This window comes from Sinohyriopsis cumingii, chromosome 13 (genome assembly GCF_028554795.1).
Source record: "Sinohyriopsis cumingii isolate HCF-2022 chromosome 13, ASM2855479v2, whole genome shotgun sequence".
Classification (NCBI taxonomy): Eukaryota; Metazoa; Mollusca; class Bivalvia; order Unionida; family Unionidae; genus Sinohyriopsis; species Sinohyriopsis cumingii.
In genome coordinates, this window is record NC_142973.1 from 56,094,300 (window position 1) to 56,111,161 (window position 16,862).

Below are 16,862 nucleotides of genomic sequence, written 5' to 3' on the forward strand. Positions count from 1 at the left end.
CTGGTGGTTCCAAGCAGATCTCCTCGTTGTTCAAGTTCCAAACCATGTGGTTTTATACCTAACGGACAACGGTTGTTTATGCAAGTGGTCGAGGGCCTGCGTTCGGAGCCGGCTCGTCCTAGCCGTAGGGAGCCTGGCTTTGCGCTAGATAAGAGCTGATGGTATGCAAGGAATGTACCCAAATACCCATAACTTAGATTTCTGGTTGGGAGAATGTTTCGCCGAGGTTCTTGTCTACACAGTGTGCTACTTTGTCGCCTAAGCCCTCGTTTACGTTAGTACAAACTCTCTGTCAAACAAACTGTTTGAAAAGCTTTCCGCAGTACAGAACATCTAGTGGGCAGGTAGCCGACAAGAAACAAAAAATAGCTGGTTCCGACACTGCCCTCATTGTTGAACATCTTACACAGGATCTCTGCTAACAATAATGAATTTGGGCAACTGGAAGGCATGGCTCTGCACTTGATACTCGAGCATATGTCCCTGCTAGAGGGTCCCGGAGAAGCGGTGAGTCATTAATTCTGTGAAGTACCTGGTCTATCAACGATGTCTTGCAGTGGCAGTATCTCCATTTGTAGGTGCGCTGGCATCTATGTATTAACCGTCTGCAGCGCAACCAGTGCCTCTTTGTAGAGATCCCAGCTATCAGCAGCAATCTGTTACGACTCTCTGGTCACAATCTAAGTAACAGAAAGAAGCAAAACCAACAAGTTTTGTAAAACACAACAAGCAATTTAATTATCAAAGTCATAAATGAAAATTTGAGGGGAACTTACAGTATTATGAAGTGAATCCAGAATAATCCAGATACAGTTCAAAGAAAGTCCTAAATGAGTTAAAAGTTCTGCATAAAATTCAAAACCGGAAATGTACTGGTCCGCCAAGAATCGTGAAGTTGTCATGATGGCGTCGTACAGAACTCATTCGAAAAGCTCACAGCAAAATATAATATTGTCCAAATAATGAGCACTTTCTATTTCCACTGAACAGTCCAAGCAAATTGTTCTCATCTCGAACATTATCTAAGTACAATTTAAGACACGTCTGTAGACATACAACACGAACGCAAAAAAAAAAATGACGATGACTCCAAAATCGGAATGAATCTGATTTCTCGGCTAATTTTCTTGTACACACCTTATATTATGACTGTATTTCACAATATAACCCTCGTAACGGATCTTATTACTCATTTTGCCTCCAACTTTCCTATTCATGTGACCTAGCCCAACCAATGGGAAGTTACTGGATTCTTCAAGAATCGTCTAAACCCTATCAGCCATTGAAAAACTAAGTCAATGGTGCCATTAAGTCTTATTATTAAGATTATGATTGTTACTAGCCAGGGGTCTTTACTTGACCGAGCGGTGTCAAATTCTGGTGCGATTTCCGCTAGAAATCATAAGTTTACCCCAAACTTCCAAAGACTTCCATACAACTTCAGTTGTAAATTAGAAAGCCTGACGTGTCCGTTCAATACATAAATTTTACTCTAATGAATCATGACCACAAATCTCACAACCTGCCAAATATCTATCGACCGCACATCTGCATGGTTTCTCTTCATCAGGTTCCGTACCGTCATCAGTGCATGCCGTAGAAACTATACAACTATCCCCTAACACATGGAACTATCTTAACTACGCCACCTTAAGCCAGTCAATCCACGGTTTCCAGGCACATTTCGCCAGTACAACTGCATGACATTTGCCACCATGGCGATATAAACGGTATCTGCCGAATCCCTTCTTATTTATTCCTTTGTATAATTTACCGGTTTCCTACCGTAAATAATGCCACTGCAGTCACACCACCTATGTACACCACTAGATTTTAATAGGGACTATGGTACGACAGGGTCACTCATTCGGTTTTGATCTGAATTCACTACTAGTGAACCATCGCATCATGGAAACTCACTAACACCTCACTCCGTGACGTTTGCTCCCAGTAATTGCTAATTATTTCGGGCCAAGGAATATTCCACTGCACAGAATTCCAAAAATCAGAAAAGTAATCACAAAAATCTAAGAATTCCTTAAAACGGGGCGCTATAACCATATGCGCATACTCCAAATTTATTACATTATTAATAATTTTCAGCACATACGTATGCATCTATTTATAGATCCTATGTAATATAATGCTCTTAGCAGACTCATGTCACGTAGGCAAAATCTAATTCAAGCCACGTAGGCAAAATCTAACTCAAGTCACGCAAAATCTAACTCAAGTCACGTAGGCAAAACTAACTCAAGTCACGTAGGCAAAATCTAACTCAAGTCACAAAGGCAAAATCTAACTCAAGTCACGTAGGCAAAACTAACTCATGATATTCTGTACAATTTGCACATATTAGCAGACGTTAAAAAAATTAAATAAAATCATATACCAGAAGTTTTTATAAAAAAAAATATAGATATACATAACAAATCTAATTCAAGTCGCAAGCAATATCAACACCGTAGTAGAGCTCATACGGTTAGAAATACCCCAGTGCGGTTCTTTTTTCCCAGGTAAGTGAGTATATATAATCCTTCTTTGTGGTCTGGCATATGAGGTTAACTTTTCTGCTGTACTAACTCGGTATGAAGGCCCTCGTAAAATAAGCAGGCCACCCAGGCCATTGTGCAGTGCTGGTTACTACAGAGGTAGAACTCGGTGCTCAAGGATCTTCGGGAGCAGACCAAATTGATCATTCTCTGCAATGGCTGTAACAGCTTTAATAACTGTTCAAACATACGCATCACCGGTACACTTTCGACATTTCTTTTCTGAGCCTTAGTTTGGCACACGTCTGCTTAAGACTGACCCGCCTGCGAACTATATGCTATCGAAATGAACGTGCTAGCCCGCATGTGGAAAGCACTAAATACCATCCAGCTTATAATTTTGGCCATCGCGGTATATTAGACTTGGACGCCTGCACAAGTGCATGCCATACGAAAAGCAATAGACTGCGACAAAATACTCGACCAACTACTTTCTGAGTCGGACGGAATCGCTTAGGAAAAGTGAGTAGTAACAATCGCGATGACAAAAGAATGCGTGCACCCGCTAGAACGTGAACCGAATAAAGCAGGCCTATCCGCGTCGGTGGCTGTCAGTAGTGCTAAGTACTTTGGACGACAGGTCATCTTATCTCATCAGGACGAAATGGGTCATGATGAAATTGAAAAACTCTTTGGCCGATAAGAGACTCGAATTGGAGTCATGATAACCAAAATGATGGGGTTTGGTATACTGTGTATGTACGCACATATCACTTTGCTAGCGCTTTCCGTCTCCGCAGAGAAGCGGAACAAGCTCGTAAGTGATCTCGAGAAAGGCCCATTTATTGGACACGAACTCACCACAACCTGCTCCGCGGTATATCATTGCTGTGGCACGTTCTTAACGCTAATTACGGCCTCACTAACCACTGTCAAGTATTGTAAATTTGAAAAGCAATGTAACAAGAAAACCCGATAACATCTGAAGGACATGAACGCTGTGGAAGCAACAAACCTGGCTGCCGAGGAGTCTGATTTCAAGCGAAAGTCGACTGCATGACCGATTCGACGGGAAATAGGAAACGGGTAACCATCATGCCAAAAGTGGAAAAGCACACCAAAGACCAAAAAGGTGGAGACCTGTCGAAAGGGATCATCAGGGGCTAATTGTTCAGCAACGCAAAACTATGCAAAAACCAATAAAATAAAATATAAAAAATTAAAAAAAAATCAAGAAAGCATCCTAGAAAGGTAGAAAAGACATAGAGGCTTCCATTTTTAGAAAACGCGACGATCGACAAACAACAAAACTCAGGACGACAGTCGCGACAAGTGCGGCGACTGACTTAGTCATGCTGCTGTGGGGATGTAATCCTAGGTGTGGCTGTGGCTTTAGCAAAGCGCTGTGCAACATGACCAGCGAACCCACAAAGCGCAAAGCGCTCTAAACAGTTGGGCGGGGGTGGGGGGGAGGCGCGAAGTCCAAGCAAACAAAAGTTGAAGTGAGAGCTTGAACGGTGAACCAAACCCCTTTATTATGCAGTAGAATTGCACAAGTACTCGGTAACAAATATTTAGATGTCTTTAAAAAGCAAGGAAATAGTCAGTATGGCACACAACACTGTAAAGACTCTGATAATGAGCGAAAGGTCACGATAAGACGTATAAAAACTCTGGGCCGCACAAGCTGAGTCATCCCGATAAAGATGTAGGATAACTCCGGGCTGTACAGCCTTAGTGATCACGCAGATGAACAGAATGCTGTTGTTGTTGTAGGGTTTAACGCCATTTTTCAGCACACGATAGGCTATACATGGCGGCCAGTATTAATGGTGGAGGAAGAACCCGGGAAAACCCCGGAAAGAACCACCGACCCACGAGAAGCTACTGGCAAGCTTTCTTACATACCCACATTAGCCGAATCCGAGACTAGAACCCACGCAGACATAGGTGAGATGGCAGTGATCCGTAACGGAGAGCGCTTTAGACCACTCGGCCACTCGGGGCCCCCAATGAATAGAATGCCTGAACTCGGTCATTGAGGAGATCCACCACAAATAATACGCCGACTCACGTTCCAAGACGTCGATGAAGCAAATGCACGGGTAATACCTGGTCAATGGTGAGAGAAAAAAAATTATGCTGCAGTGCGAATCCACCCAATTTGATTTTAATGTACCCAATCAAAACCAAAATGACCACGAGGTGGTCTTTATTGTCCTTGGAGTGGCTGTTATATCCTTTACCACCCACAAGTTGGCATTGTAAAGCTTTAGCAAGCCAAGCCGCATGGTCTACTTAGTTTTTAGCGTGTTATATACTGATTTTTTATTTCATTATTGGAACCAAATCTTTCGAAATTTTCACATGTTGCATACACTATTTATGGTGTTTTTCAAAGGTGGTTCTCATTTGATAAATTTACATCGAGACATATTTCACAGACATTAAGTACAATTGCAACATTAATTAACTATGCAATATATGATATATGGCAAAAATGCATGAATTCTAGAGTTACGCAATAAATATTTTTAAATTTACATTCCGGATTCATGTTGTCCGCAGGCAACATGTTGCCAAGCTTCGCAAGGTATTCGTGCATTGATCTCATAAGGGACACTGAAAGGAAACTCCAAATGATGGGAATTCTTTACACACATAATAAACACGGTTTCAGTCGGTAATACGATACCTTCAAGTAAAGTATTGTACTGTCATTTTTTCTTCTTCTTCAAATATATTGGTAGTGGATAATTCAAACGTAATTAATAAAATGGATGTCTTTTTATCCACTTATCAACTGCCCCTTAACCAACCTCTCCGTTTAATTTACTGACGTCAGTATCGAATACATAAATTCTCCTGGTTGTATTGATCGGGGATTTTTCAATAGTTCATCTGTCGTATGTCACATAACTCTGTTACAAATACTCAAGTATCTCTGATAAAAGCAGTCGACATCTCGTCAGCTTGCAATATAGTTAGTGTTTGCTAACAATCCAGTACAGGAAACCTTTCTGATACACAAACAAAATATGTAAGTCTGACAAATTTTCAACTTTTTATGGTGATTGGGTAGCTTCGTCTGCTTTGGTGATGGAAAAAATCTTAACAATTGTTGTAACATCTTTTTATAACAAAAAATAGATGTTAATAATCACGCACGTGAACTCATTATGATTATAATGAATACATATGAGCTTGATGGTTTGAAAACGTACTTATTACCGTCGTTTCTGCAGCAAACGTTAATTAAATCATCTGGGTCGTTACCTTTTATCTCTTGTACTTTTGGTTAAATGAATTTGTCTATCCGCGGATTTTTTACAGAGTTTGGTATAGTTTAATTGGGTTTGGTAGGGATTGGTAGGGTTTGATGAGGTTTTGCAAGGTTTAGAAGGTTTGGCAGGGTTTGTCGGGGTTTGGCAAGGTTTAGAAGGTTTGGCAGGGTTTGTCGGGGTTTGGCAAGGTTTAGAAGGTTTGGCAGGGTTTTGTGGGGTTTGGTAAGGTTTGGAAGGTTTGGTGGAGTTTGCGGGGTTTGATAGAGATTGGCATGGTTTAATATGGTTTAGCAGGATATGGTAATGTTTGATTGGGTTCGACAGGATTTGGCAGGCTTTGATTGGGTTTGATTGGGTTTGGCAGGGTTTGTTTCGGTTTGGTAAGGTTAGGCAGGGTTTGATAGGGTTTTGCAGGTGTTTGGCAATGTTTGGCAGGCTTTGGTAGGGTTTTATTGGGTCTAATTAGGTTTAGTTGGGTTTAGCAAGGATTGATAAGGTTAATAAAATTTCTGCCATTACCATGTTTGCTCTCAAGCTTTTGCACAGTGTTTAAAAGCTAGGATTGTATAGATATGTGCCGTTAAACCATGTACATACCAGGCCAAGTCATACCATACCACACTTCTTGGGTCTTGCTCGTAACCGACATCATAGCTATATCTGGTTTGAGTGTGCAGTGAAATCTTAGAGTTATGACCCATGCATCTGGACACATCAGATACCTCTTACAATCGATCGTATTCATCTACGCACGACACACGTGTTGATATAAGACATAATAAACCACGAGAGGTCGAGCAGGCTGGGCCGAAAGATCGGGAACTAAAACTACAATAAGTAACAGAACGGAATAGACTCTGCTCTATTCGCTCATTGTGCAGTTTGTTGTCCTTTGTTAAAGAGTAAATACCGAGTTTGACTTAGTTGATACGCTTTATCATTCCTCTGTTGAGCTTTGTTAGAAAGCATGTTGTTGTGACATGCCCACCCCCCGGCCATGAAATTTTACTCGACTCCCACTGTTACTCGAACTATTCTTACTTTACTCGACTCCAAATGTTGCTCAAACTGTTCTGACTTGACTCGGCTCCATATATTACGAACTATTCTGACTTGACTCGACTACAAAATCTTGTTCGTACTATTCTGACCAAGCGAAAGGCTGCATTTCTACCTTTCCAGAAATATTTCCAAATCTGAAGTACCAATTATTACTCGAACTTATAATATTCATTTAACGAAAGAAAGACCAGACGTAAGACTGTCTCTCATCTCTAAAAGTTTAATATTTAAATTTTACAAGGTTACTGCACCCCTAACCTTTCAATGTAACCTTAAGGTAAATGAAGTTCCAACAAGGCATCATTATATCAATGACTTGCGAGGTGACTGAACTTAGTTTCCCTGATTCAAGATATATTCAACTTATTTTATCTTTTAAAAAGTATGTCTACCGTTTAAAAAGTCCAATAATCACACCCACAAGTGGAAAAGACAAGCATAAAATAGCGTGAATGAAAATGATTGGGGAACGGTCTACCAAAATTATGATTATTTTTTAAATTTTGTCATGGAAGTATTTTCTCATATAATAATAATATTGGTCATATTTGCCCACACGTGGTTGTAGCAGTAGTAGTTGTTTTTGTGGATTTAACGTACGTGATAGGTACACATGGCAGCCAGTATTACCGGTGGTGGAAGAATCCACAAAAATCCTGGGAAGAAACATCGACACATGGGAAGCTATTGGAAAGCTTTCACAAACCCGAGATTTGATGAAATGTCACTGATCTGTAGAGGCGAGCGGCTCAGACCACTGGCCCACACGTGACCTTACACCACTGGTCCACGGGTGACCTTACACCACTGGGCCACACGGGACCTTACACCACTGGGAAACACGTGGCCCCTGGCAATATTAGTAGCAGTTGTTGTTATCAGGTTTACTCGTAGTTACTTTCCAATTCCTGCTGTGTAGAACTAAGAAAGCGAGAAATATCTCCATGTGTTCTCTTTTACTGAAGATTTAAACATGAAGATGAGACAATTTAGCAACCATTGACTCCATCCTTCAGTAACTAATACTAGTACAAATTCTGCTGCTGCTATAACAACAACAACAATTTATACTACTACTACTACTACTACTAAACCATTCATTATTAGTCCTGAATAGAATGGCCCATTAAATCAAACACACAACTGAGCGCCCTGACATATCGTCGTGCATTTCACCGTAAACGGGGAGATGAGATGGAAAATAACAATAATACATATTTACGTTGCTACCGGCAAAATTGAATCAGATATGGAATGATTAAGACCCTGTGTTCAGAGCACGGAGGATGAAATTTCTATGTGAATGGATTATTACAACAAATGACACGCCACCATACTACGTTGTTAATAAGAATGCCGCCTGATTGATTTTTTCACCTAAATTCCGCAAGTCGTGTAATATTAATCACAGTGGACCTTGTTTTCGCTGTCTGTCCGTCTATCTTTCTTTGACACACACACACACGCACACACACACACACACACATGTAGGTAAAATGTCAGGTGGTTTCTAAATGCAAAAAGCTGCTTGTTAAATATTAATGTTCCTATTTAAGGCTCTAATTATAGGTTACTGCGTACCGTAAGTGTCAGAGAAACTTGACAAAGATTTTAAAAATGAATGTAAATTGTAAGTGGTTGATAAGGAGAATATTTTGAAATTGCTGTGTGTTGTAGCTTGTAATAATTTGTTTCGATAAGCTTTTCTTGATTAGAGCCATGTCCAAGGTTATTAGTCTCTAGTCATTTGTTTAAAACCGTAATAAATAATTATGCAAAGCTAATTGCCGACATAAGCATAAGTCGATAAGAATCAGGCTATGTCACATATGGATAGTATTCATTTTACTGTCAATTTTAATTAGGACACTTATTAGATATGATGTCCCTTTTTCAGGAAATAAAACCCAGACACTTGTGGGTTATGTCACGAAACCTGACGTACAGATTCACTTCATATATCTGTACATAGCTATAAATACATAGCTGTGTAATTGCTAAATTGTACGATTGCTTTACAGACACATGTACTCAATTGGCGAAGATTGCCCTTGCAAAACCCAATCGAAATAGATCGCCCCCTTAAAATTCAATCACTACTGCCCTGGTAAAACTTAATCGACATAGACTGCTCTGGTAAAACCCAATTGACATAGACTGCCCTCGTATAACCCAATCGACATAGACAGCCCTCGTATAACCCAATTGACATAGACTGCCCTGTATAACCCATTCGACATAGACTGCCCTCGTATAACCCAATCGACATAGACTGCCCTCGTATAACCCAATCGACATAGACTGCCCTGGCATAAGCCAATCGACATTGACTACCCTCGTATAACCCAATTCAGAAAGACTGCCCTTGTAAAACCCAATCGAATAGACTGCCCTCGTATAACCCAATCGATATAGACTGCCCTCGTTAAACCCAATCGACATAGACTGCCTTCGTATAACCCAATCGAACAGACTGCCCTCGTATAACCCAATCGACATAGACTGCCCTTGTAAAACCCAGTCAAATAGAATGTCCTCGTAAACCCAATGGACATAGACTGCCTCGTAAACCCAATCGACATAGACTGCCCTCGTAAACCTAATCGACATAGACTGCTCTCGTATAAGATAGATGTCTGGTTGTGTGATTTCTTGCTTCTTAACAAAAATATTTTTTATATATAAAAAAAAACACAAAAACGCGAAGTAACGGAAACGTAAGTTGAAATATAGGCATATGTGTGTGCTATAAATTAGCATATTTTTTGACATAAGATTTATTAAACATCTAGAAATGCAATCACGTGACAATTTATGAAGCGGTCTCCTAAATATGCGGTAACCTAATGTATCCATTTCCGACATGTATATGTGGCAATCACAAGAAAATGAAAATCATCAATGTATAAAGCCACGTTGGGCATATGGAGGGGTAAGGGTTAGTTGATTTAAGCACACACACGTGTAGTAGTTTTGAAAACATCCTGAATTTAAAATAAAAAAAAATTTGCCCCTACCAGCTGATTAATGTCCGGTGAGTAATCTAATGTTGTTATACTATATACGTATAAACGCGCATGTATTGTAAGTTTAGTTCAAATGAAATAAATTTAAATCAAAGAACATGTTTAGTCGCTTTGTACTGATATATAACATCATTTTGTCATTTTTTTGTGACGTAAACAATTGTTGTTAATACCATACTCGATGCGGTGTACAATAATAGAAATAAAAGAAGAAAGAACACCTACCCCCCACGTTAATCATCTCCATGTCGGTGCTGAAATTTGTGGAAATTTTTGTATATTTAAAGTTTACCAAAAGTTTACTATTTAAGCCAGTCGGTGCCGTAAATGTTAGACCAAAACCTTATTTATCGCGTAAGGATCACCAAAGCAAGACGAGAGATTATTTTCACAATACACGAGTATGAAGAAAAAAATAGTCCGTCCTTTGACGCCCAAATTTACATGAATCGTTAATAGTAAAATGTAAACGGATGATAATGAAATGTTTGAAGAAAACTTATAATGATGTGTACTAGTATTATTTCATCGTATTGCATGGTACACGGGTGATACAGCAAACAAATCAAATGGCACGTGTACAGTATGTCGTTCTAACCTTTTGAAAGAAAATTGCAACAAAGCTGCTTGAAAAAGTTTCGTTCTTTTTCATAATCATGTCATTGTAACGTAAGCTTGTCATATCAACTGAAATTTTGTTTCATTTTGGCGGGTATCCTGTGTTGTTTTCTTTGCAAGTGTGACAGAAAATATTACGCACATTCGTCTGCTCAAATTCTGCACATTAAATAGACGAACAACCATAAGAAGAAACATCACCTACAGACACACCGCCACTGACTTATTATGTGTCGTGGAGATCAGTTGTAATAGCCACACAGCGCATTTTATAGAAAGTTTCCATTTCAAAAAGGTAAAAAGACGTTTTTTTTTAAATAAATGGCTTAGGCCATTAAGCTAAACAGTTTCCCACTGAAGGTTGTAAAAAAATCAGTCGTTATGCGAACAGAGCAATATTTTGAAAATGTTCGTTAATGTCTATTACATTTTAGAGACAACTACAACCTGGCCTACCTTCGCTCGACCATCTTTTTTCAAATCACTGTTTTGGAATGTTATGTTATTACTTTTAACATATCTTAATGACCTCCATTTATTCAGTCATTTAACACACTTTGGTTTGTATTTTAAATTCTTATTTTACATATTCATTACAGTTTAAAGATTTGTGATACCAGACATTGTTCTGACTTCCGTTTTAGGAAAAACAAAAACATATAGCAAAGCGCAGCAGCAATCTAGTTCGCCATGCGATTATGCGAAGGAAAAGAAAAAGATTAAACCAAGGGATATATTTCGAAGCCATTGAGAACTAGATGAAGAACTATTTTCAGAAACATTGCATGATACAGTAGCGGAAGGAGACAGAGTAACAATTGATATACCACCTACATTTTAAGTGTCATCTTTTGTGATGCACTGCAACGCAGGCGAACCATTCAAAATCATCAAATGCGTGTGTATTCTCACAATTATTTTGTTTTATTGCGTTTGATAGAAAAGGGCCAAGTGACGTTCCAATCGGAAAGAAAATGAGCGAACGACAGGATGTTGTTTGTTTGGATTCGATTAGACATGAAACTTAATAATAAATAGGTAATATTTAGTTCCGAGCCATGTTTTCCTGGACATGCGTGTATAGACTAACGTGACACAATGTGCATCGTTTTCGTTCTTTTGATGTATGACGTAATCTACGAGTTGCAAGAAATAATGATTCATATTCCAGTAAAACTCTCGTATATTCTTGACGGTCATAAAGTCACGTGACCGAGAAGAAAACCGTTAATGAACGTTACGAACAAATACTCAACACTTCGGAGTGGGGTGGAGAGAGTTACCCGTAATCGAGCTTAGACAGAGCATCAGAAGATACTAGCGACCAAATGTGTCAGTGTATTCAGTCTTCTAGGACTTTGCATTTTACATACATTGTTTTACTTATACGCGTTATATAAAACAACTTCCTTCTCAAGCTTTGATCTTTGCACCTAAAATGAATATGCAAGCCTCATAACATCTTACCAATGTAGTGTAAATCTAAGGAAGAATGTAAAGAGGAAGAAGTGTAAGATTTATCCATCACAGCTTTGTGTGTATTCCTCCTGTACCTTTACCCATACACTCCCAATTTTCGGGTCTTCTGACACTACTGGATGACTGTACCTCATTCCACGCAATATGAAGCCTAAAGGAACAAAGGTGACCAAACAATAAACCATTTAGCCAGTGGGGATTCCAAAATGACCAGAGACAATGACATGGTATAGTTTAAGGTTCGGCCAAAAGCAAAGGACTAAGAAAACATTTGTTGCACCTATTAAATAAACTTTTGCTCACGTAGAGTTGTATTTCGGTCTGAAACTGTTACGTATATTTTCCAAAGAGGCTCTGATTTCGAGCGAATGTCACTTTTGGATCTGCTCAAATCGGCAACCGTGGTCCGTCATTGGGGAAGGTACTTTACTAAAATCGGCTCAGTACTAAATAATCTATTTGTGTTGTTGTGCCCTAAAAAACAAAACTATCATGATTTTTGGGCTCAGGAACAGAAACAGGAAACTGCCAAATGTCCACAGAAAAGAGCACTATTTTTGGTCTTAGAATGTGTAATAATTTATAATGGCAATTAGAATATGTAACAATTTATAATGGCAGTTAAAAATGTGACAGAAATAGTCTTCTATATTTGCTTGTGTTCGCTCTATACCATACTGCATAGGAAAAAAAGCTTTACAGCATAATCATAAACAAGGCAGAAATAATATTCATAGACCATTGACAAACGCTAATTAATTATCCCGCTGCGGATACAAAAAGATTTAAATAATTTCTATCTAATTTGCAACGCGTTGGATGTGATGTAGTTGTACCTTTTTGCAAAGATACAACAAGATATGAACGTTCCTTATTCGTCTTGACGAGAAAGTGGGGTGGGTTGGGTGAGTAGAGTTGGGAACAACCAAAACAATATTGTGTCTGTGCTCATTCAGAAAAGAAATTGGGCCTTTTTTTTTGTTTACTGTACAGAATAAAGAAAATATAAAATAGCCCGAATTTTAAACACTTTCTCATGGTACACCAAAACACGTATACAAGTGAATTATTCAACAATGAACAAAAGTATAACCCTTTGCCTATATAACACAGTTACGGATATTTACGTTCAACAACCTATATGTTGCAAAAGTAATATGTTGAACAAAATGTATGTCGTGAAGCCGGTCTTTAATCGTTATTTTGTTTCACGACAATGAACACAAGGCGTTAGGTTTTCGAAGCGGAAGAATATTATTTGTACCTTAAAGATTATGCATTGTTCATCGCCTTGTAGTTGGGTGGATACACGTCGTATTTTCTAGTTTGCTGCCTTGCCAATGTTTCTTTTGTGGGTGTGGCATATTAAAGCTGTTGGGAATACGTTTGCACTTTATACTCCTGAGCTGCAACGGAACGAACAAGTGTACTGCCTATCAGCAACGGGACCACCAAATATACTGCCTAACTGCAACGAGATTACCAAGTATACTGCCGAGGTACAACGGAACAACCAAGTATACTGCCGAGCTACAACGGGACGACCACGTATACTGCCTCTCAGCAACAGGACGTCCAATTATGCCGCCTCTCAGCAACAGGACGATCAAGCATACTGTCTATCAGCAACGGGACGATCAAGCATACTGCCTATCAGCAAAGGGACGACCAAGATGCCACATTTTCGTCGTCTGACCTTCCGCGTTGAGAATAAAGCATAAACTTTGAATCTCTTTATCTCGTCAAACGTTTGTATGCGTGTATTTGTTTTTGTTTGTATTCTCGGTCTGCAGCAGGGTGAATAGGATGTTGTTTAATCTTATCCGCTATCTTCTGAATGCTAACCAGTATGTATCCTTTGTCAGAAGCGAAGATGTTATTATTAAGTTTCTGTCTTTTATGCAACCGAATTTGTTTACTCTGATGCAGAACAATTCAACAACCGATTGTATTTTGTACAGTGCGTACGTTTCTTGACTCGTAGTTTGAGAAGATCGTATCTTTTTGTAAAACAAATGATATAAGAAAGACCAAAACCTGTTGAAGATTAATTATATTGGTTAGTATAAAGTCAACGTATCACATTGCTTTGGTGATTATTTGATTGAAAAGAGGCAATGGGAAAGACATGGTAAATTTAGTGCATCTGCAGGCGTTCTGTTTTCAGAGCTTAGTCGTTGATTAATCACACATTAGTACTTCCTCTTTGTGTCATACAGTGTTCAGCTTTGCTGCAGAAAATAAGAAATATTTCTCCAGAGTACTGATATAATTAAACAGCTAACTCGTCGACACATCGTATACTGTGGTTTGAGGATAAATGAACATTTGTATTTCTTATAATTTCAGGCTGAATGTTACTACATGGCGAATATGAAACAGGTAGCAACTTAAAAAGATATATTTTCCTCGATTAAGAACCTTTCGAAATTTCGAAATATTATCCAATACCGTTCAGATATGGAGCAAAAATATGGTTCAGTCAGCTCCCTATTTCGAGCATGTGATTTGGATGGTTCCGGTTACATAGATCAGTCAGAACTGGCAGTGATATGTTCTGAGTTGACCAATGAGGAAATTCGAGACGTATTCGGACAACTTGACAAGGATGGAGATGGGAAGATTAGTGTTGAGGAATTCTCAAAGGGATTTCGGGAACTGAGCGAAAACTTCAAGGAAAGACGAAAATCCAGATTTAGTAGTACCAACTCTCTAGATGACAACGCAGCAGAGGAGTTCATGGGAAACCTCGATGAAGGGTTGAAATCTCTCTCATGGTAAGAAAGTAGTATTTTAAGAACATTTGTTAGGAATGCAAAAGGTCTGTCGAAAGAGACATAACAACTAACGTGGGCAATGTTGTTCTCAAATAGCCATCTTGTATCCTGTTTCTTTGTAACAGACAATGCTAACAATTTAAGATGCAAACAGGTGCCTGCTTTTCTGTTACAAGTATGGCCATCTTTGCTTGTGTAAAAATAGAAATATACCAGTCTATGTACATTTCAGTCATTTGAAAAACCTGGTGCGAGTTGTCGTGTAACTTACCCATGAACTGGCCCTTGATCGCCTACGAAATGCTATACTATCCTTTGATTGCTGTACAACATGACAAAAGCTAGAAAGAAAATTATATCGCTAATGATAAAAAATGTATTATTACACTTTATTTTCTTTTTACAACAAATGTATATTATCATCTGCTGACAGCATTTTGTTAAAACCACAAAACAGGTTTTACAACAATGAAACGATAAAGCAGCCTATGATCACTATATTGGTCCAAGTAGAGTCACAATTTCGTCAGAAGTGCCTTATATGCAAATTATATTGTCAGAGTGGCCCACAATACCCAGATACTATTTCACAGGTATGTTAAGTTTAAGAATGGGTTTGTTTTGTGCTCATTCGGCAATCATCCGCAGCAATCGGTTATGTACCAGATGCCTACCGAATGTCTGAATCGCATTAAAAAAAAACTGTTTTGCCTCTTGTATTTTCTAGTGCCATTCTTATTCTCGACATCGCCATAAAATTCATGCTGTCTCAGCGTTATAACCATTCATACCGTCGTCACCGGTAAAAAATTCTACAATCGTCATTGCTTACATCAATATCACGACTACTATTTCTCCAAAAATAAGAACCTGCCTGATGTTACTTGGTACCGACCTTGCCGTAATCGTGAATTACGATTGTACATTGTTCGACTTTAACAAAAGTATCACTTTCCAAATGGTAATGAAGTGAGTCCAGATAAAGAATGATGTTTGAGTATAGTTCATTCTCATGTTTCCAAACTTCTGATGACTATTTCAACAACCTACATTACTGCATTTTCAAGACAGTATCTGACTTACGAATTTATTTTTAGGATAGCTAAACAGACTCCCAATTGGGTTTGGATCAGTTTCCATTTTTAAGATCTTGCACAAGAATGTCATGAAAATTTACAATGAAGCATAAAGCTAAGTATCTTAACATGGCGAGGTCAACATTTTCATAAATCATCGCCGTCAAGACTTTTGGGGTAATGATGGCATGGTCTTAGGATCAAAGTAGGTTTGGATTTTGAAGCTTTTAAACAAATGAATTCCATCTTACAACTTATTTTGAAGCACCTTTTAGGCCGCAACTATTGTAAATAAAATCCAGGTATTCTTTGAGTGAGAGGATCAGTCTTACAAAGTAATAATATATTAGCTAAAACATTCAGTCATTATAATAAGATACACACAGTCGATGGGATCTACAACGGCAGCAGTCTTTGAACCTTCAAAGAGTTGTATAAATTGTCAAGTTAGTTTATTTTGTTTAGGATTTTTACAGCACATAATACACCATAGTTATCAAGTGCAATGGTTTATTGCAGTCGCGTGCCTTGCCAAATGTCACACCACGGAAGCCGACCTCAGAATGATCCGATTATGGAATTGAAAACTACATCCTTCTGATCACGAGACCGGCATGCTTACCAACAAGCCAGATCGGCTTCTTTAGAAAGGTTTATGTTGTTGTGTGTTTAACACCATTTTTCAGCAGAAAATAGTATTTGTGGCGGCCAAGATAACTGGTAGAGGATGAACCCGGGAAAACCCCAGTAAGAACAACCGACTCGCGGGAAGCTACTGGTAAGCTTTCTCACATAACTACATTTGCCGAGCCCGAGACTCGAACCCCCACGGTTACAGGTGAGATGATCGGTAAAGGCGAACGCATTAGATCACTCAGCCAGCAGGGATCCGCAGAAAGCTTTAAAGTCATGATCAGGGTGTATGCCCCCACATATGACGAAATCAAGAGGGACGTGAAAGAAATTTTTTGTCAAAAAAGAAATAAAAATACTGTAGCATTGTCTTTGATGTTTGCCAGATCATATTAATAGTTTTAACATAGCCATT

General features: G+C 38.8%; 1 protein-coding gene across 2 annotated transcripts in view; it reads left to right on the forward strand.

Moving 5' to 3' along the window:
* Positions 1-5,448: 5,448 nt before the first annotated feature.
* Positions 5,449-16,862, forward strand: part of LOC149785619 (ras and EF-hand domain-containing protein-like) — a 104,783-nt gene continuing 93,369 nt past the window's right edge. For both annotated transcript variants that reach the window (XM_089979438.1, XM_089979439.1), the window contains exons 1-2: positions 5,449-5,532; positions 14,311-14,738. In XM_089979438.1, the coding sequence (XP_089835564.1) occupies positions 14,422-14,738 (317 nt within the window). In that variant the 5' untranslated portion in view covers positions 5,449-5,532; positions 14,311-14,421. The remainder of the gene's footprint in view (positions 5,533-14,310; positions 14,739-16,862) is intronic.